The sequence below is a fragment of the Crinia signifera genome, chromosome 7 (assembly GCF_055691185.1).
Source record: "Crinia signifera chromosome 7, ASM5569118v1, whole genome shotgun sequence".
In the NCBI taxonomy this organism is placed as follows: domain Eukaryota; kingdom Metazoa; phylum Chordata; class Amphibia; order Anura; family Myobatrachidae; genus Crinia; species Crinia signifera.
Window position 1 is genome coordinate 105,306,098 of NC_139223.1, and position 23,829 is coordinate 105,329,926.

General features: G+C 40.6%; 1 protein-coding gene across 1 annotated transcript in view; it reads left to right on the top strand.

Annotated features, from left to right (window-relative positions):
- PFKL (phosphofructokinase, liver type) overlaps positions 1-23,099 on the top strand; it is a 160,604-nt gene extending 137,505 nt beyond the window's left edge. Inside the window, exons 19-20 of the mRNA XM_083153592.1 lie at positions 17,943-18,048; positions 22,195-23,099. Coding sequence (XP_083009718.1) covers positions 17,943-18,048; positions 22,195-22,342 — 254 coding nt within the window. The 3' untranslated portion in view covers positions 22,343-23,099. The remainder of the gene's footprint in view (positions 1-17,942; positions 18,049-22,194) is intronic.
- The last annotated feature ends 730 nt before the right edge of the window (positions 23,100-23,829 follow it).

Here is a 23,829-nt window from a genome sequence, read left to right on the forward strand (position 1 = left end):
ATTGCTGGACTGTACTTCTAATATTGAGTTAGGACACTCCATTGAAATGAGGGTAATGTGCCCTATTGTATAGGCTAAATCTTCTGGATTCAAGGTTCATTCTTAAACAGTCCATACTTTAACTCCTTGTGACCACCACACTTTTTTATCACTGCCCTTAATTGATGCATATACTATTTTTGAGAACATACTTGCGTTAAAAGGGGAATGGATGTAAGGGATGCCAATGTGATAGTACCTCTTTACAAGGCATTGTTGAGACCACACTTGGAATACTTTGTTCAGTTCTAGGCACCACACCTTAAAAAGGACATAAATTAATTAAAACGGAAAAGGGCGACTAAGCTAGTAGGTCTTGAATCACTAGAATACAAAGATAGATTAACCAGGCTTAATATGTTTTCACTGGAGAAATGGAGGTTCAGTGGTAATATGATTAGTATGTTCAAATACAGGATTGGGAATCATATGGAACTGGGAGATGATTTGTTTACTAACTTGCCTAATCATAGGACACACAGGCATGTACTGAGGCTCGAGGAAAATAAATTCTGTACTGAATTAAGAAGAGGATTCTTCACCATTAGAGCATTAAAATTCTGGAACTCACTGCCAGTGGGTTACAGCCACTACTTTGAATGAATTTACAGATGGAGCCCCGTCATCTTTGCTCCATGCCGACGGACTAGGACTCCATTGAACTGGGATGCACGTGCGTCTCACGCGCGTCCCAGTCTCTTGGCGGTGGGGCAGCAGCATCCTACCTGTATCAGCTTCAGGGAGATGGGCAGCGTTGGGGGAGGGGGGACGGGGACCGTCGGTAGAGACAGGATCTCAGTGCGGAGCTCCGTTACCTTGGGCACGAGGGCGTCTTGGGCGCACGCGCCCCCTGGCGGGAGCAAGCGGGTGCTGGCGATACAGGCTTCATCTGTAAATCAAAACTGGATACATTTTTGGCCACTAAGGGAATCCTATAGCTACTGTATGACTTAGTCGTGCCAGTAGTTACAAGTCAAATAGGTTGAACTTGATGGACTAACGTCTTTTTTTTCAGCCTTAATTACTATGTTACTTCTAGGTCAATACCTGTTGACACTTAATGGTGGACCTGTGATATTATTTTGTTTTACTAATATAATCCTATTGTTGAAGAAATATACAGACATTCCTCACTTAACGTCCTACCTGTTTATCGACCACCCGGTCTTATGACCCAGGCCTTCGTTTAGTGTCCATGCTGTGACTGCTCAGACTTATGACCCCACCTGCTCAGATTTACGACCTGCCGCCTACCCTCTCACAGTTATGACCTGCCCAGACTGTTTAGTGACCCACATCTCAGAAGTAGTAAGGGGTTTTATATAGGTTCGTTTAACGACCAATTCGCTTAACGACCGGGTCGTAGGAACGGAACCTGGTCGTTAAGTGAGGAATGGCTGTACTGTAATTGTATGTTATTGTTAAGTGAGCTATTTGTATTGCCAAATATGATGTTTTCAGAAAGATGGTTAAGTTACTCTTCCTCTCCTGAATCCTTGTAATTGTACTGAAACATATATGGGAATTTAATTGTATTCAACTATATGACCACTTCTCTACTAAACATTTGTTCTGTTTAGTGGACAGTTACTTTAGTATTCGACTCTTAACAGTAGTATTTTCTTTTTATCTCATTTACAATTGATGGATACAATTTTGATACTACCACACACTCACCAATTGTTTGGCCAAATTTATTGAAATGGATTTGAATATATTTCATCAAGCGTATATATATCTCCTGCTAGAGGGTATCAGATGGGAATTTGAGACAATTCTGCTTGTCTCAAATGCTGTTTGTAAAATGCAGATCTTTTCCATTGTTTTTGGTCATGCCCATATTTTGAACATTTTTGGCAACATATTTGTAGTTTCACTATGAAGTATTTGGTTAACTTCACTCCTTTGTCTCGCGAGTGGGCAATTTTTTGAATATTATCTTTTGATACTAGAGTTCCTAAGTGAGTGAGAATATTATCATTAACAGTGTCTGCCTAGAAACATCTCTGGTACTAAAAATTAACCAACCTATGTTATCAAACTACAGGATATCTAGCTTGCACTAATTACCATTTATGAACGATACAAACTACCTATTTTTAGAGTTCTATATCCAAAAATTCTGCTTCTAAACGTGTTGTGATTGTCTTTTTTAATAGTAATGTAATGTCATCTTGTTGTATGTTTTTTTTTTTATTAGTGTGGCCACAAATTAGCTTTACAGCTTATTATGTAATTTGTCTTTTTATGTTTATCATTATTGGTAATAAATTCTTATTGCTTTATCCAACTCTGCGCAGTTTTGTCCTTTCCATTGTATACATATCTGTTCTGTGTCTCTGGGACAGATGTACTGTACTAAGCCTTAAAAAGTGATACAGTGCACAGTAATAAAGTACCAGCCAATCAGCTCCTAACTGCCATGCTACACACTTTTTATAAAAATATAGTAGCTGGTTGGTTGATCATTTATCACTCTCCACTTATTCACTTTTTTGAAGCTTAGTCTTTGTGATAACAATCGTGATGCAATGCGCGGTATGACTGAAGCATGCTAAAAAGATAAATGTTGTCTGCTTGCGTAAATATTGGCTTAGTGAGCAATTCTGAATCAGGCCTACAGTACACTTCATTTTGTAAAAGAAAATATGTTCATGTCAATAACAGTACTTGCAATAACCTCACAGTGTTCTTTGAATGTCCTGCTTAATTTGCAGGTTCCTTTACAAGGACCAATGAGGTGCATAATGCAATGTCACTTGATGTACCTTTTAATGTTCTATGAAATTAGGTAGTCTGGTCAGAGCCAGATTATTAGAGGGCGGTCCCCACCGGGGCCCCACACAGTCACCACACATAGTATATTAATGGAGGGCAGAACAGCATTTGCTGCTTTGACTCCAGTACTCCATGGCCTTGCCCGTTCAGACCTCTTGAATTGATGGCTGAAGGGGTTGAGTTGTGTCTCAGAGTTCTTCCTCTCTGCTTTATAGAAGTAATACAGTACTTAGAACATTGGATTGTACTTGGTAAAATATATGATGATCAATCAGGTAGATATGGTCAATGCAGCAATCACCACCTTCCAAAAATTCATAAATCCCTCACTTCACCCCCAGATCCTCTTATAATTCCAGGTATAAATTCTCTTACATCTAATTTGTCCCTTTTATATACCGTATATACTCAAGTATAAGCCGACTTTTTCAGCACATTTTTTATGCTGAAAAAGTACCCCCTCGGCTTATATTCGGGTGTGTACGATAGTTGGTACTTCAGTCAGAGCCGGTGGCAAGGCCTGGTGACGCTGGGGCCTGGCGGAGGCTGATGATGTTGCAGCCTCTGTGCTGCTGTCATGCTGGCCAGAAACTAGCACGGAGGCAGAAATGGAGGATGCGCCAAGTTCCGCCGGGCAGGAGAGAAAGGAGCAGCCGGTATCGGGAAGCAAGGGCTCTGGTACTGGGGCTCATGAGCTGCCATGGTGAATGCAGAATACATGCAGCGCATCCATACCCCATGCAGTGTCCACTCTGCAGCAGTCACACAGCCCCAATTACCTGGGACCCTCTCATCTCTTCCTGATTAGTGCCTCCCTCTATATGGACTGTAATTGCACATTACAGCTTCCCTTCCTGTCACAGGCTGTACTTGGCTGCTCATCCTGTAAGATTCCTGCCAGCTGGCAAACTAAAATGACAGGAGAAACCAGCTGCAATTATGGGATCATGGGATGAAGGGAGAGGGGGACTTGCCCCTAGACCCTGTACAGTGTGTCTCAGTGTTCCCCTAGACCCTTTGCATTTCCCACCCTAGGCTTATACTCGGGTTAATACGTTTTCCCAGTTTTTTGTGGTAAATTTGGGTGCCTCGGCTTATATTCGGGACGACTTATACTCGAGTATATACGGTAGATTCATTTTTACAGCCTCTTGTCCCTGCACTACTCCTTGTGCTACATTAAAGATAACACACATGTCTTACGTTCTAAAATATTGTTTGGAAAGACTCATATGCTTACCTTACAATAAATCTAAAATCATTATACACAACTATTCTGCACAAAGAAAAATTATTCCACCTTTGACCAAAAATCAAGCATGTTTGGGACTATTCCCAGGAACAAGCGGTCTTTCTACTGTCAGATGTATCATATATTCTAGCACACAACTACTTTTCCTTTTCTGACAATTTTTACATACAGGTGATGGGGATGACCGTGGGGACCAGGTTTTCACCGAGCTATGCAAATCTCTACAGTGAAGATGTCAATGCGTGGAGCAATGAGTTTGGTGCGAACCTGGTCTTTTATGGTGGTTATATTAACATTCTATTTATTATTTGGTACGGGGGACCTATTTTCAGCACAATCTTTCATTATTTCACTCAATCAGAACATTTTTTATTTATTATTCACATATTTATACAAACACAAGCACATAGATTTTTTGGACATAACCCTTAAGACCCATGGCTCTTTAATAATTACTTCTAACTACAGTACATGAAAAATGTAGTAACAGTCATTTTTGTACTACAGAAGTGCCCATAATAAATCATGGATAACAATTATCCCTAAACGACAGCTGATTCATCTTTGCAGAAACTGCACCCTAGAGGAAACTTTTAATCAACAATCCAAAGAAATGAGAGAAGCATTCCGTTAGAGAGGCTATCCTGAGTCTATTCTTGTAGAGGAACACAACAAAGTCCGTTCTGTGGACAGAGAAGACCCCTTAGGAGATACACCAATACCCCCCAGAAATAAAAATAAATCAACAAACAGGGATATCTCCTTTATCCGTAAATAAAAATCAGGCACATTATCAAATTAGACAGATTATAGAAAGAAACTACAACATTCTAAAGGCCCATACACACTTTATTTCACCTGAAAATCAGTCAAAACAGTAGTTTTGAGAGATTTTTAGCTTAAAATCACCTAGTTTGTATGCCCCAGAGATGGCCAACTAGCGATGATGTGTGCTCCCACATCATCGCTATTGAGGACCTTCGTCGGCTGGTTTTACCAGCATGCCTGCGATGATGGATGTTTTTTTTATCCATCATCACTGTGTGTGTTCTCAGCGTGGCCTGAAAGATTATCCACTTTCAGCCCGCGCACTGCCCCACTGCCGCCTCCTGCTCCCTCCACTCTCCCCCTGCTCCGTAGACGCACCTGCATGTCCGGCAGCGCCTAACCCTCCAAATGCCACAAGTCCATCAGGCTGCCTGTCAGTCCGGCCACCCCTCCGCCCGCAGATCCATCGATCTGGCCACATGCCCGCCAGCAAGTCTGACTGGCCATGCCCCCCCCCCCAGCAGCAGCTCAAGGTCCCCCAGCCGCCGCAGCTCCAATGATGTAAAAAAAATAGTTGGTAAAAGATTTTTAAAGTGAGACCATTGCCACCAATGTGAGGCTGAGGCTGCCCACAATATATATATATATATATATATATATATATATATATATATATCCAAAGTGTGGGTAGCACTCACTATTCCAATCCATTCATGCTGGGGTGTTCACACTCAAGAATCCATTTCTGGATACTAATAGAACGTGGGTTCTATTAGTACCAGGATACTAATAGAACGTGGGTTCTATTAGTAGAGGCCACTCTCCAGACTGCAGATGATCTTTTTAAAACTTCATTTTATTTTTCAATTATTGCTGCCACATTATTGGTCAACGTTTCGGCTCACAGTAGAGCCTTTTCCAAGACATGCAGACAGCTTCATACATGCAAAATAAGTGCCGTTACACCTCGTGACATCCAAAACGAAGTGCACGCCATCCTGGCTTCGTTTTGGATGTCACAAGGTGTTTTAAAAAGATCATCTGCAGTCTGGAGAGTGGTATATATATATATATATATATATATATATATATATATATATATATATATATATATATATATATATATATATATATATATATATATATATATATATATATACACACTCAGGATAGTGGCACTCCGCTGAAGAAAAAGGCAAGAACACAGCATCAAGATGCCAACGTTTCAAATGTATTTCACATTTTTGCTGTGTTCTTGCCTTTTTCTTGACCTGAGTGCCGCTATCTGGAGTATATGTTCGGCGTGTGTATGCTGATGCAGTACATGCTGTTTGAGGGCTCCGGCTATCGTTACAAGTTGTATGCAGTGAGTGCCAGAGCTAACAAGAAATATATATATATATTTCCAGACGGTGGCACTCATCCAATAACACACTGTACAGCAGGGTATATCGCCATTTCAAACTTGTATTATTTCGTCATCAGGATACTAATAAAACTAATAAAAGTTCGAAGCGTTGATATACCCTGCTATACAGCGTGTTATTGGATGAGTGCCGCGGTCTGTAAATGTGTTTGATTCCCAGAGGGGACTTGGAAGGCACCACAACATTTTATTCTTGTTGAGGATGTGCTGCTCACCACGGACCTAGATATATATATATATATATATATATATATATATATATATATCTAGGTCCTAAGGACTACGAGTGCCGCTCACCCCACCCCGCTTGTCCGTTCACAACATATATATATATATATATATATATAGTTTTAGAATATAGCTCTAAGACACCGGCGCTTTTGATCACCCATGTACATTCATATAGTATTTAATCTAGCAAGTTTTGTTTGTATTTGATAGGTTGGCAGCCTAGTTCTCTAGATCGGATGGGTTTTTTTTTTGAGGATTTGGAGAGAACACAGGCGCCTGACCAGACTCATATAGTAAATACTTATATAATCAATTTACACCAATATCAGAATTTCAATTAAAAAAGCATTTTAATTTATAATCAAGGTATACACAATATATAAAAGTTTGGTATAAGACAAACAGTATAAATATAAAGATAAAAGGGTGGGGGAACAGAGGATTTATAGGGTGAGTGGGTAAAAGTGGATATCTTTTAGGCATCGAAATTCTTAGGTAAAAAGCATAAGTTAAAAACCACAGTTCTCTGTACTTTGACCATCCCTCCAATCCTCCATGCTAATCAGCTTTGGAACTGATGCTCTGCTCCACAGATCCTAAACCGAAAAAGGACAAATACTATTTATCTATCTTATGAGCCAAGTACAGAGAACTGTGGTTTTTAACTTATGCTTTTTACCTAAGAATTTCCACGCCTAAAAGATATCCACTTTTACCCACTCACTCTATAAATGCTCTGTTCCCCCCACCCACCCCCTACCCATCTACATTAATTGTTGTCTTTTTATCTTTATATTTATACTGTTTGTCTTATACCAAACTTTTATATATTGTGTATACCTTGATTGTAAATTAAAATGCTTTTGAGCCTGCTCACCATTTAAGCCTGGTGTATTTCTTTCCGAATGCCCCATCCCCCAGACCAATATAAATATAGAGCAGATTTTCTTTGAGGATCCTTTGATTGCTGCCAGAATCCTCCTGTATCGACGTTTTATCGATGATCTGCTAATTTTTTGGGCAGGTCCCATCGAGGATTTGATTGGTCTGATTGATATACACAATGCTAGTAATAGCCCAGTCAAATTTACAATGTCTTATGATCGTAAGCTTATACATTTTTTGGTTGTAGCAATCCAAGTGAATGAGGGCCATTTGTCTACTTCATTATTCCAAAAGAAAACCGATAGGAATAACTTATTGCATGGTTCCAGTGCCCATCCAATCAGAGGATTGCCCTACTCTCAGATGATCCGCCTCAAACGTATCATCTCGGATCCAGTAGAGTTGGAATGTCAAATTGTATCACTCATTGATAAATTCCTTGAAAGGGGATACAAACCATGTGATCTTAGGAATGCTAAACAACGGGTAGATTTGATCACTCGTGAAGACCTGCTAAAAGTAAAACCTACTATACATTCCACCCAAGAAGTAATCCCATGGGTAACTAAATTTTCAAGTGCCAGCCCCATCATCAACAGGGTCTCTAAAAAATTGTGGCCAATCGTTGCCTCTGATGGTGACATTAATATAAAAAATTCACGTCTGATGTCTTGTTATCAAAGGGCCCCTAATTTACGTGACCTTCTTGTGAAAGCTGATATATCAGCATTTAACCAACGGCAAAACCACCTCCCCGTGGTTGTATCAGATGTACCTGTACGGTGTGTGGTGGAATGATCCCTGGCCCGGTGTTTTACCATCCCCACTGTGGCACTAAATATTCTATCAGACACACACTCAGTTGTGAATCACGCTTTGTTGTATACCAGCTTATTTGTCCTTGCGGCTTATCGTACATCGGTAAGACCGAGAGGACATTTAAGGAAAGGATCACAACACACAGATCTACCATCTGTGCAGCCCTAGCAGGGGGCAAATGTGATCTCCCAGTGCCGAAACACTTTTTGGCCAAAAAACACCCTTTATCTTCATTAAAATACCGCATGATAGACCATATCCCTTTAAATCTGCGTGGAGGTAATAGGGGTCTGCTGTTGTTAAAATGTGAAACTCATTGGATACCATATCACCTAGAGGTCTTAACGAGCATCTGGGCATTTCATGCCTTTCTAGGAAATAAATACAGCATTCACTGTTTATTTATAATGTGATGTCTGTATATGTTATTAGATCTGATGAAAATACTAATGTTTATATTTTTATTATTGATGATCATTATCTTAAGAACCATCTTTATTAGGACCTCTGGTAAGCTTTAACGATGTTGCCTTGCTGGCTATTGGCCAAAATCAAACTGACTCCTTAGTTTGATTTTAAATGCAATTATGGGGTGTTTAACCGTTTATTCATGATTACTCAGTATAGTATACTATTGATTGTGCATAACTTGTTCTTTTGTATCGCTGACGTACGGAGCTGACGTCATATTCCGGCGTCTCAGAGCACGCTGGATCTTGCTTGCACGTTGGTGTATAAATGTTTGTATGCAATGATCACTTCTTATGCCTGACGAAAATGTCCAAATAAAGGATATTGAATCGTTGCTTTAAAGATTTGTGTACAGCTTCGTTCTTCCAGCCGTGAGTGCCGCACCTCCAAACTGCTGTATCTACCTACCTAGTGAGGGCACCCGGTAAAGTACCAACATTTATAGCGCTGTTGCGCTTCTTGTGTGTGCCGGACTACAGCTCCTTTTATATATTTATATATATATATATATATATATTTATTTATATATATATATATATATATATATATATATATATATATATATATATATATATATATAAATTGTGGGTTGGCGCCCCTAGTGTTGATCTTTACAATTAGATAAATTAAGCCTTAGATAAATTCACTTTAGCATACATTTAAAAAGTCCAAGTAATTTCAAATATTTATTAAAAAGTCTCTTTTTACACACAGTGGTGACAATTGATCCAGATCTTTATGGTTCTCATTCAGACATTTCAGATACTTGGTAACAGCAGAAGAATAAATTCAACGCGTTTCATCCCTTAATGGGACTTCATCAGGGGTTTACTACAAAGAAATCAATAACATTCAAATGTAAATATTTTAAATTATATTGCAATCTGAATTGCATGTTTTCAGAGAAAGATAAAGAGTAAATAAAAACTGGTTCTGAAAATGGACTTCGTTATAACATGCTTGTATATTACTTAATTGGCTACACATTTCATGGTTTATCCCTATGAAGAGAAGAAAAAACATCCAGGGAGAAGGTTAAAACAGGTAGACAGAAATAGAATGGCAAACAGATGAACAATTAACCATGGCATACCGTTGAACAATCGGTTACATACCGGATCACAAGCATTTATAAAGGCTACTTTACCACTAACCTATAGATCCATCTTGCCTCTAGGCATAGCAACTTATTAGCTCTGTTCCCACCGTGTTTATCATCCTCTACCATGTCTATCATCTTATATCTCAGGGAGGTTAGGGTGTCTTTATGCTTGGCAAAGTGTTGTGCCACCGGTTGCTCCACTTTCTTGTCCTCAAATGCCAGTTTGATGATGCTACGATGTTGCGCCATCCACTCTTGGAACTGACATATAGTTTTGCTGATTATAATGTAGGCCACATGGGTATCTCAAAAAGTATATCACATGGAGCAATTGAAGATGTGTTTGATTATAAACTTCACCCTTGTGTGTGGATGGACAAACTGGTCACCTGTTTCCAGGTAAGAGCATGTGGTGCAGCCAAGGCACCTGTAGTTGCCAGCTCTTTTTGATAGAAAATGAGCATCTATGTTTTTTCTTATCAGATACATCAGTATGGACTATCATGTCCTTTATCTTCCTACCCCACCTGTATCAGGGAAGTAACGCTTTATCAGTTAGACTGCAGAGGTCATGGTCAGCCTGTTCTACTGGCCATGCCCTTCTACCCATGTCTATTAGTGGCTTACTTGATGTAGTGTAATAATTAACCCATATCATGGACTTCTCTCCAGGGAAGCTAAAGCTTTCTGCCTGGCTTGGTGGAGTAAGGTGCTACTATAACCCTTTTGTACGAAATTCTCAATTTTTTCAAGTTGTCTTGATCTATCTCCCTCCTCGCTGCATATTCTGATGACCCTTAGATTTTGTGAGCATGGGGAGCCCTTTGATAAGTGGTTGGGTATGGTGGTTTTCAGGGCTTTTGGCTCACAGGAGGTTAAGTTAGAATGTTTGGGCAAATTGGTTGCCGCATATCTGGACATAGATGCATCCATCAGCCTAGTGTAGGACTTGATTGACTCATTCTGGGCAGAGTCAATGGTAGAGGTGCTGTGCATACGTAAGAAATCAGACAGGGGACCCACATCTGTTCTATTTTGGTGATGTTGAAAAAATTCACGAAGCTTGAGGTTTGTACGCATTCTATGCAAATCAATTTGCCAGTCCCTTGTTTAGAACACTTTCTTTGTGTAAGAGGTCATTCTGATAGAATAAACACAGTTTTTACTGGCATTTCGCTCGCTATACTTTCCCTTTAGCCCCTGCGACGGGCTCTTTTGGTACGCAGCCTCTCCTGGTAGTAACCTCTAAAGGGGGTCTTTGTGTGATATTAGTATTGTCAGATTCCACGTTAGCAAATTCAATGTCACTTGCTGATGATGCATGTGACTGGTCAATGCCATGTTGTCTGGCTTGCCACCGGCACCTTGGTTGATTGTTGTCATAAACAGATGGAACTATGGCCTTCAACTCATGCTAGTAAGTGTCACATTGGGTTTTAAGTTTCATGGACCACTGCTCAAATTCAGGTGTAAAAAATAGTTACACGCTTTATATGAACACCTGATGATAGGTAGCTGAGGATTCATGATATCGCACTCCAAGAATGAAGAATGGCAAAAACGCTACCTTTACCGGACAACGGGTGCAGACACCCGTTGTCCGGTAACAGAAAATAGACATACAAACCAACAAACTCACCTTAACTGTACATGGTGAACTCCGTAACACTCCCAGCCTGATCCACGCTGAGCCGAATGTCACAACATTCAGTTATTGTTTGGTTCTTACCTGGTTTGTGGCTTCTCCTGTCAGTTCAGCCCTGCTATATGCTGCAAGGGAGTTCTGTGTGGTCTGAGCTTTGCTAATTGATTACAACACCTGGGTGAGTCCATGCTGCCAGACAGCTCTGTGTAACCTGACCATTGCTAATGATTAAACACCTGAATGAGACCTGCTCAGCTCTCATTGATTGAGGCACAGGTGATCCAGTTCCTTGTGCTTCCTATAAAAGGCAGTCTCTGGCAGACAGAAGGTGCCAGAGTATAGGTTCACTACCTGCTCCAGCGTTCCCAGTGCTTGGTCTGATATCCAGTGTTACCAGTGTATGATTCCGGCTATTCTCCTGCCTGCTCCCTGTGTACTGCATTCGTGACATCCTGTGTATGACCTTGGCTTGTTCTGTGACCATTCTCCTGCCTGCTCCCTGTGTACTGCATCCTGTGACTCCCAGTGTATGACCCGGCTAGTACTTGGACTCTTGCTCCTACTCCTACTCCTATAGTACCTGTATCTGTCTACAAGTTCCTGACCCAGCAAGTCTGACTATGAGTATTCCTGAGCTTACCCTGCCTTACGCCCAGTGTTTACCAGCACCATGTGGGAAACCTGACCAGGGGACCGCGACCGGCGTACCTAGTGCAGCGAAGCCCAAATCCTGCTTGGAGGGGTCACTGTCGAAAACCACCGGTATGGTTAGACTCCGCTCCCCTGAGTCAGGTCAAGCCAATTCCCGGTCTGGCATTCACCCGTCCGAGTCAAAAACCGTGACACTGAATACCGCGTCGCAGCTGACGTTCTTCCGGTATCTAGCGTTGTCAGGCAACCTCAGCGGTCATCTCTCAGCGTCTAGCAGTGCCGGGCAACCTGGAGCAGCGTGTCCCGGCGATCTGCAGGGAAAAAAGTGCACACAACAAAAGTGCTACACAAAACAGAATGCAAAAAAACATGCACAGCAGCTACAATATGGCACTAGCTCAACAAAAATGAGAAATAAGTATAAGGAATAATGCAGTCATAAAAAGTATTGCCAATTAATTTAGATTACCAGCATACCCAGGGGAAGATATATAGATGTGTAATGTTACATTTGAATTCTATTTCTTAACACATAATTTGAATGATTTAGTGCGCAATAACTACATTTATTGAAAATGTAAATATAACACTGGACCTTGATAAAATGTATTGATAAAATTTAAAGTTTAATCCATTGGGAGACTGCAAAAGGCATTGAGTGACAGAGGCAGTGGGTGACAGGGAGTGTCAGAGGGTGACGAGGAGATTATGGGTGACATGGAGATAGCGGGTGACTGGTGCAGCAGTGTATGTTATCTGGTGGCTGCAGGCAGAGACACTGCAGTATTGTGCATGTATGGTACTTTTCTAAATGAGGACCTTCGTAAAATCCATTAAGTTTAGCAAGAGCCAAATGTGTAAATTAATAGTAGCTGGTAGGGGCGTGGCTTGGGTGAATAAGTGGAAGCAGCTACTAGCTGTAGCTCTCCGCTTCAAAAATCCTTTCTACCTATCCTGAGGGCGCCCATCTGCACTAAATTTTGAGTGAGGGTCACTACTGTACCTGGCACAGTTCTGAGAGCCTGCGGAAGACCCGGTGCAGGGAACTCGGACAGAGGACACACTGTGAATCGAGCCTCGCTGCGAGTGGCTGAGGCCTTGTATCCACACCATTTTGGAGCCGGAGGCCGCTGGGTGTATATATGCTGTGGGATGTCGCATTCTCACCCTGATACGCACACTGCCGCTGGCACTCCTGCCATCAGTCTCCTGCTGCACAGTGGAGGTTCGCTGAATTCCCTGCTGCACACCCTGGACACCTTTCTCAGCAGGAACCGGAGATCCGCCCTCACTTCGTGTAGGTGAGGCAGAGGATGTGGCCATTTTGGCTCAGGCTGCTTTGGTGCATAGGTACCATTCTTGTGGTGGCTTTACTGAAAAGGCTGTGATCACTCTTATTGATCCAAGCATATCTCGCCAGGCCATTACTCTTCCAGTGCATTTCACTGTGTGTCTGAGCTTTAACTGGATGCTCATGGTATAACATTCTGGTGACCAGATAGTCCCCGGTTACTCACTCCTCCTGTGATTATAGGTGGTGTGCTAGCCACCACCTTATTTCCTCTGAAGTATTATCTGATTACTACTATTATTATGGCTGATCAATTACAGTTGCTATTCAGCGATTGATGCCTCTGCCTAGAGGATTGTGGCTAAACTTGGAAATGTGGTCGATATGCTTATAAATACTGTAAATATGGCTTATACCCCATGGTTGAATATCCTGGATCTACCGTGCCAGACTGAGATGTCTCTTGCTGTCCCCGAGGCTGGTGCCGTGAGTCTTCAGACTGCACCCTATCAAAGTGTGATGTCTTCTAATGCCCCTGTTGATATATTGCTTCCTAGTAGAGGGTGCCATCCGGATATTTGTCCTATACTTGGGTTGTGTGACCCATTTATATCTACGCTCTTCTGGGACATATCCTGCTGTATGGACATATCTCCTATTACATCTGATGTGGTTTCAGCTTCTGATTGTGGGGTCTCTCTACAGCTCTGTCCTCCAGCTCAGGCAGTTATGTTGAAGTAAAAAAAACCTCCTTTCCTACTCCTTCCATCTGGGTTAATATCCCTGGCTTGAAGGGTTAATGCTGGAACTTTTATCCCAATACTACAGTTTACTCTGTAAGTATCCTGGCGTGTATGATGGAGGGACTGCTAACCACTTGGCTCTGCTATGGAGGAGGGCCTGGTCAGACTAATATTTTGGTTTCTTGTTATACAGTTATTAATATGCTGTGCTATTTCTTCACTCTCATATCCTACTATTGGTGGGAGGGTCAGGTTTGCCACAGGTGATGATGTTACTTTGACGCTATAATGTTTTACGAGATACTGTACTACAGGATGTCTTTATATATATATATATATATATATATATATATATATATATATATATATATATATATATATATATATATATATATATATATATATAGAGCAAAAGAAGAGGGCACTCTCATGTTCATGGTGGAAGGACCTGCTCTCTATATTGCTTGGCTTTGACAAAGGTCTGTGTAAGACCGAAACGTTAGCCCTGTCATGTAAGCATTAATAAATCATTTTTTCTTCAAACTTCATTTAACGATTGGTGAGTGCCCTCTTCTTTTGCTCTTTATTGTTTGGATTTCTCATCCTTGGAGTGAGCACCACCGTGGTGAATCTTCTGTGATAGGTGCGGAACTTTCTGGAATTTATATGTGTGTGTATATATATATATATATATATATATATATATATATATATATATATATATATATATATATTTTCCTTGTTGATGTGCATTTATATATCTTTTTCCCCCCCTTTTTTTTTAGGTCTATATATTGTAACTGTGCTGCAACATCCTAACTATACTTTTTAATTATTACCAAGTCATTGCCCCAGTCAACCCATTTACCTATTATCTGTCCGGGAGGGGGGGGGTTCTCATAATAAATATTTGTTTAGTGTAGAAATACTGTAGTAGGGTTAGGGTTTTTTTTGGATCCAGGTATTTCTTAGGTTATACTGGGTGGGGGATTATGTGGGGGTTTGCTTTGGGATCGTTCTTGGGCATTTTTTTTTACCATTTTTGGAGAAAAAAATCCAAATCCAAAGCTTTTCACCGCCGCTCGACAAAGCCAAATCAAAATCCTGGAGACTAATCCAAATCTTCGGCCCCAGTGGTCATCTCTACTTTAATCATCTTCAGAACTGCACCTGAACTGGTGTGGAGTATGGGAATGGCTAGTACCAAATCTCCACAAGCATACCAGAAAACCCAGACCGTACCATCCAATTCGACCCTGTATGGGATTTATACCACTGACATCAGCAGTCACAGTAGCACATACCTGGCATCAAGCACTTTTCCTGCTGACTTCCTACAATATGTGTATGTATGTATGTATGTATATATATGTGTATATATATATATATATATATCCAATTATGCCGGCACTCTGATGATTGCAGCTGCTCCCGGTGCCAATACACAATAACATACACAGTCCAAAAGGAAGGCACTCGTAGACTTTTCAGCAGTTTCAAATACTGTATTGAAGGCAGACATAAACATTTTCGGGACTGCAGTCCCTTCCTCAGATAACCTACAGCAACAAATACAGTGAACAAACACCCCTACATATACCCCGCTACTTACCACGCCATGGCGCCAATTCCCGCAGTCTCGATCACGCCGGGACCTCCAGCTGACGCACTTCCGGTTGCGTCCTCACCATGGTTACTGCAAAGCTTACGTGTCACCCGATTTCTGATGCGCTCCACCGGCTGCGCATCCTGGTGGTCACCAGGCTATGATCTCAGATCTACGGTGGCGCTGACAGGCGGGTCTGGAAAATACAAAACATACAATAAATACATACATGAACAATGAACAATGCAAAAGTACAGCATATAGACATACAAGGGTACACTTAATGTATACAATTATATATACAATTATACAAGGGAGTTCCAGTTGATCTTGTTGTTCAGGCCACCCGGCTTAGTGGTACCCAAACGCAAGATCCACTGGGACTCACGTACCAACAGTGCTTTCGTCCTGTCACCCCTCCGTGGGGACTGAGGTACATGGTCAATGATGAAATACTTTAAATCCTCTAATTTGTGCCCAGCAGCTTTAAAATGTCTAGGCACTGGTTGGTCCACATCCTTACCCCTAAGGGTAAGACCAATAGAGGACCTATGTTAAAGTATTTCATCATTGACCATGTACCTCAGTCCCCACGGAGGGGTGACAGGACGAAAGCACTGTTGGTACGTGCGGCCACTCCCACCTGTCAATCAGGGGGCAGTTACATCATTGGATAATTCTCCGCCTCCCAGTGCAATAATCACCACAAAGATTGCAACATAAATTGCATATAACAAATACAATCTAACCATATAACATACAATATCACAATACAAACATACAAAAAAGTACAAAAAAATAGAAAATTGGAAAAATGAAACAGTGCAATATTAGGCAGGCTGAACCGTATAAATGAGAGGTATAAAAAGAAGCAAAAGACAAATATTCATTCAGACCTCTCGGCGCTAATAAATAAAGCCGATGTATCCTCTCAGCCTCACGTTTCAATAATGCTTTATTGCGATCCCCGCCACGTATCGGTCTGTCAATCTGATCGATCATGCGGTACCGCAAACTAGTTAGGGGGTGATTCATCTCTAAAAAGTGACGTGCAACAGGTTGGTCACTACTCTTATCCTTTAACGCTGCTTTAATAGACGAGCGGTGGCCCACCATTCTTTCTTTAAATTTACATTGCGTCTTACCTATATAGGTAAGACCGCACGGGCACAGGATTTGATTTATGACGTGAGAACTGTTACAGGTAAGATGCTGACGTATAAGCATTTTTTTACCTGTATGGGGATGATTAAAGCTGTTACCTGCTATCATAAATTGACAAGTGATGCATCCACATTTAAAACACCCTGGTCGTCTGATTAGAAAGTGCCCTTCTTCTTGATGCTTTGTAATGTCAGCTTTTACTAATAAATCCCGTAAATTGGCACCCCTTGAAAAGCAGGGCGTTAGTGTGGTATTTTTGAACGGTAATTGGCCATCAGACTGAACAATTGGCCACTGTTGTTTGACTATCTGACAGATGTCTCTCGATCTTATATTGAACTTTGTGACCCATGGTAACTGTTTCGATGTTGTATCTGGTTCCGCACTTTTTTTGTGTAGTAATTTTTCACGATCTAAATTAAGCACTTTCTGTTTTGTCTTAAGCAGAAAGGCCCGGTCATAACCACGGCACACAAACCGTTCAATAAGTTCATCAAGTTGGATATGGGCAGTTGTAATGTCAGAATTGATCCGGAACACCCGGATCATTTGTGAAAAGAGCAGTCCCATTTTTAAAGGGATAGGGTGGCAGCTATTGATGTGTAAACCAGTGTTGCAGTCCGTTGGCTTATAAAACACAGTTGTGCTAAATTTATCCGCATTTTTAGCAATCACAACATCAAGAAAATCAATTTGCTTAATTTCAATGCGAATGGTAAACTTGATGGGGCATGCTGATTTATTATGTTTATCAATGATTTCACGAAATTGGTTATCAGACCCTGACCAGGTTAAAAATACATCGTCGATGTATCGAATATATGACGAGATATTTTTACTAATCGCATCATCAGCAAAAAAATACATTATCTTCAATTTGGAACATATATATATTTGCCGGGGCAGGAGCCACTGATGAGCCCATTGAACATCATGCACGCTGCAAATAATAGAAATGAAGGTTACTGAAACCACAATTCACCCATAAAAAAAGGAGTAACTTTTTGCTATTTTTTTATATATTTTTTTCTTTTATAAATATTTGAATGTTTTTTTTTTCTTTCCATAAAGGTCGTGTGTTTGCTAATTCTCCAGATACAGCCTGCGTAATTGGTCTGAAGAAGAAAGTTATGGCTTTTACATCTGTTTGTGAATTGAAAAAAGTTACAGACTTTGAGTAAGTATAAATGCATTCATAGGAAAGCAGACTGTATGGTACCTGTACCTCTATGGTGCACACACACACACACACACACACACACACCTCAGCATGACAGAGCCCAGGGTCCCCAGAGCTCCACCATTTTAACGGGCTGGTGACTAGTTCTCTATTAAATGGTTCCATAGAGCATGGTCATGGCTCTACTGGTACTTTAGTTTTTCGTGTAATTGTATCTACAGGACGATGCAAAATAGAAAGAGAAGGGATACTGTAGATGTTCAATGTTTTATCAGGAACAAAAACTATGTCAGGGATAAATGATAAGATGCTAGTACATTTATTTTTTCATCATATAAGGAAAGTAACAATTACATCTATCATTCAAAAGCAGACAGGTGTGTGAATTCACATAACATTTATTATAATGGGGTTGTTCTGTTTACAGGAACTACAAATAATTTTTCTTACTCATACAAAATATGGACTGGACTGATTTGAAGGGTTTAACCCCTTAAGTGGTGTTTTTTTTTATTTTATAAGGTAGCACTCCCCACTGGGAGAGTTTTTTAGGGGGAGCGCTAACTAAAAGAAAACACACTGTGTGTAGGGTCTGGGCAGCGCAGCTGAACACTATGTCAGCCACTGCCTGGCACCCCGTCCCTGCATGCAGCAACCCGGCTTGTCATAAGCAGGCGCCGTAGGCTGTAATACAACATCCAGGGGGGGGGGGGGGGGGAGGCACGGTGGATGAGAGGGAGCCAGGCAGCACTGAAGCCAGCTGAGTTCAGCGATCAACTCAGCAGAGCTGCTCGGTGCTGGACAATGGCAATCCTGAGATTTTACTGGGCTTGCCAGTCTGGGCACTAAGGCATAGCCCAGGAAATTCTCAGGATTACCATGAAGGGGTTAAAGAGACCTAAAATAAATAATTCCATGGATTGAATGTAAATTGCTAAACAGTCACTGAATGATTCCATGTTTTAATTCTGAAAAGATAAATAATGTGGATAATTGTAGAAGTAGAGTGAGTGTAATTCTGTGTTGTAAATATTTTAAGGTAAAAATAGAAAATCTGAAAGCTAGTTCAACAGGCTGGGGCAAACGCAGGATTTTCAGAAGGGGGTTTCCAAAGGGGCAGAGCAAAACATGGAGATGAACACTTAGGTGACCCAGTATATGGCGGGTCAGTTAAAGTATTATAGATAGACCAAATGTATATTAATAATAATAATAATAATTAGACTCCTGGGGGGGGGGGGGGTTCTGGGTACTCAGAAACCCCCCCCTGCTTGCGCTACTGACAGGTGTAAACAAATAGGGCCAAATGCACTAAGCTTCAAAAGTGATAAAATGGAGAGTGATAAACAGCCAGCCAATCCGCTCCTACCTGTCAGGTCACAGACTGTGTTTGAAAAATGTCAGGTAGGAGCTGATTGGTTGGCTGTTTATCACTCTCCATTTTATCACTTTTGAAGCTTAATGCATCTGGCCCATAATACTTTTTTTTTACAATGGGGCTTGCACCTTGGAAAACCCATATTGCTCTGCAGGTTATATATTCTATTTAAGATGGGTGTGTGCAAACTGAATTGTAAATTGCATTGTAAAAATCAAGATGTCCACTAACTATGGCCTACATGTAAAATCACAAAGAATTTACACTGCATGCAAAAAAATAAATACTTCATTATTTTTTGGTTTACTGCACAGTGTTGTACATGCCAGAATATAATTACTAAAGGTCCTAGCATAGTATAGAAAATAATAAACTCTTGGCCCATCTAGTCTGCCTTTTATGCATTTATTCTTTTGCCAAAGTAGTTAAAGAGAACCAAAATAACCGAACGAAACAAAAAGGTTAGTTGTGCTAATTTTTTTATTAAAGAAAATGGTCCAAGGGGGTCACACCAGATACTAAAAGCAAAGCTTCACATACTTTTTTCACTCAGATATGTGATATTTGGATTATTTTTCTTAGTAAACATGTTCTCATTTTCTTTGTGTGCTTTTAAGATTGTTTTTAACTCGTCTATTAGACTGTACTTCACTATATGATATTTTCTCACTTTACCTTGGGCAATACCTGTGAATTGAGCTGATTATTGACCTCACGTAATATGAGGAACATCCACCAGTTGATGGAATATTGAAACAGCGCTGGCTACGTCATTACCATCCTTTTATTTTTGCATCTCTACTTTTAGACATAAAAGCCTCAGGTTGCAGGGGTGAGTTTTAATGCCCCCATGCACTTATACGATTTGAGTACTATTCACCTGAATCCAATGCATTGGATGCAATGCGCAGCCCTTGCTGGGATCTCATGTAATATATCATATGCAAAAGGAACACATAGGAAATATTGTGCTTCCGGGTGTCAGGATTGCTTGCGATAACCATTCATTACTGCAAAGTAACTTTACTTTCTTCTTTGTCTTAGGTTCGTTATATATTTACACAATACACATTTTAATCAAGGTGATTAAATCAGCCATAGAGCCACCCTGCCAGCCATTGTATGTTGGACAATAAGGCTTAAACAAAAGGGACACTAGGGCAGTTGTAGTATTGCCACACTTATCGCACCGCTGTAACACTTACTGCTTTGCCTCATTACCAAGACGCAGCAGGAACAGACACCAAAATAATTATTGTCCTATCTATGACGATGTCCCCTTGAGCAGACATTGCGTCAGTGGGCACTGACGCGCTGTCTTTGTGCCTGCCTGGCCTGTTTTTGTGAAGCGTGCGTGTGAACGAGATCTTGCTACTCACGCGAGATCTCCTGCGCGCCCCGGAGCTAGCAGCAGGGGCAGCGTAGTCACTGCTGTGGGGATAGGGCATCGCCACCCTGCAGCTGTGAAATTCGATAGCTGCAGGAGACGGAATGTTTAGGGCTGCTGACCATTCATACATTTGCCCTGCATCTCAGCCTGCTATCTTTTAGAGCTCTGCTCTGTCCCTTAAACTGCATGATGTAGTGGCAGCTCTACTGATCATATTATATACCAGTGCTATTGTTGTCATAATTGAAGGCACTTGCCAAGAGGAGGGGTTTTCCGTGCAACCAGAAACCCCCCCCCCCACCCCCTGAGTTTTCCTATAGCGCGGATATGGACATGGGCTCATTACTACCCATAATGTTCACTGATGCCTCTTCTCTCCCGTAACGCTGTTTAATACATCTGCCCCCTGTACCTTATATGACTAAACCTATGAGCGTCAACTGTGGTGTTAGTACACAGTAGAAAACTAGGTTCTAACCTAGATAAAAAGTAATATACAACAGATTTTGTTGACATGGGAAATAAGGCAGTTCTATTATTTATTTTTTATTAATATTTTTAAAAATGTCTTCCTCACAATCCACAACAAGAATCACTATTGGTGGTAAATGATATCAATCACCATATGGAACTGCAATCTAACCACACATTTTTACAAAATAATATGGATTAGGGCAGATTTGCTGTTTGGCACCACTGTGCATGTGACAGATTTCCAATTTGCCACCAGACCCCTGAGTAATCCTGCAAATATGTGACAAAAAGATAAGCCACAAAAGTGTGCTTATTGTTTTTCAAAACCATTCTCTGTGTTGACATAGTCGTTTGTTGAAAGCTGAATTGTTAGATGTTTGTAAATAAAGCTGAATTGTTTTTTTTTTTCTGTTATATGCTAATGTTTGTTGCATTTGGCACATTATATTTCTTCTTACATTTCCCCCAATTTTTTTAATCTTTGAACTACGTAAAAAATGCAGTCTTACTAGGATAAGGGCAATAAAACCTATTTATTGGTGACATTAGATTGTTATATGTGAAAATAAATTCCAATGGGCCTAGGTGATGTTCCTGGAACGCCTTTACACCATTTCCTGACTGATTGTTATACATAAGCTAAAATTTGTGGAATAAACAATTGTGAGAGGACACCCTTGCTTTTTTTAAATTCATATCTTAATTCCTTTTTTTTTCTTTTATAAAGTGCAGGGTCATTTAGGTAATTTCTGGGTTTGCCGTGTAAATGATTGGTGCTTTAAATAATAGGGCAGACTCGTGCAAAGTCCCACACCTCCGCAAACTCTGAGGCTATTACATGTAGCCCATGGCCTTTTGCTTGTTATTAATCCATGTATGTTTTCTTTCTTCTCTTACATAGGCACAGAATGCCAAAAGAGCAGTGGTGGCTGAATTTTCGTCTGATGTTGAAGATGCTGGCTAATTATCAAATAAGCTTTACAGAATATGTTTCAGGCAAAATAGAACATGTTACACGTAGGACTCTAAGCATAGAAAAAGGCTTCTAAATGATATGAGATATGTGGTGTTCTGTTTATCTTATAAAATGTGTTTTAATACTGCCAACTATAATGAACTCACGAATTGTCACGTGTCTAAAAAAATTCACCTTTTGTTAAATAAGAATGATCAATTTCTTACGATTTAAGGGCTTTTATGTAAATGAAATCTACTAGCAATCATCCTGCCTACTTTGCAATTATTTTCTTTTTCTTAAGTGATGTTGTATGATTGTTATGAGCCCTAAATATGGGTGTCCTGTTTGTACCACTCTTATGCAGGAGAGTGTTTTCTCTGGCAATCAATAACTTAATCTAGAGGACTGCAGCTACAGATTTATATGTTTCCGTATGAGAAAGTCTGTTTAAAGATAAATTAGTAAATCAGTAATGTGAAGATAAATCAGTATATAAAGAAAATTTGGTACTTATCAACAAAAAAATCAACTCCTTGCCGAAATGGATAGTGTCTGTTGGGTATGAACGTACTAACTATAGTGGGCACCCAACTAGCATATAAGTACCGAAAATTCTGCATTGTTTTTAAAGAAAAGCAAATCACAAAGTGTATGGTATGTAAAGAAGGTAGTATGTTTTGATTAAACAATGCAATAAACTGTAATACCTTCTATATTGTAAAACTTTAAATACATGCTAAAGTAATAAAATGATCTTTGAGACAGCATTGAAAATGTAATTGGTAGCTAACCAAGTAGTTTTTTGAGGAGTAACTTTATTGACTTGGTAATTATTAACATAGGACCATCATAGTTGAAATGTAATAGGGTGCAAATGTTTTTTAGACTGCAAAAAAATTGCATATGTCAAAAGTAATAGGGTGCAATATTTTAGACAGTCAGAATTTGCTTGTGATCTCTGGCTACTTTTAGTAATGGAAATGTGTGCTTTTTTTTAGTAATGGGAGTGTGCAGATTTCTGGGGAAAAAAAACAGCATGATGTTCCCCGAGCATAACCAGCCCCGGGCTCATTGAGCCAGTCCTGGTTCCCCAAATTCTCGGGGGTCCCCCCATATTTTGGAACCAGCACCGGGCTCCAACAGCCAGCGGTTTCCTGTCACAGCCGGAGGACACATTTTTGCCAGGTCCCACGGCCAAACCATGATCAATCTGGCTGGTCAATCCTAGGCAGGGTACCTGGGGGAGTGGTTACCCACCCCCCAATAAAGGAGTCCCCCCCCCCCCCCCCAGGCATCATCCTTACTAGACTGAAGCCGGGACTGTCCCCGCCACCCCTCGGCTGTACGCTCCCCCCTCCCCCCCCCCCCCCCCCACAGGTCTGTCCCCTTCTCCGGTAAAGTCTCTAGTGGGTTAAAAATTAAGAACCGTGAACCCCGTACAGATTTAATCAGTGGATCTTGACAAACATTTTCAGCTAATTTTAGTCATTTAGTCATACCTTTGCAGTTTATTGATACTTTAATAGATTTTGCTGAATATGATTTCTCTATCATTCCCGTGAATACTTTGTATACCTT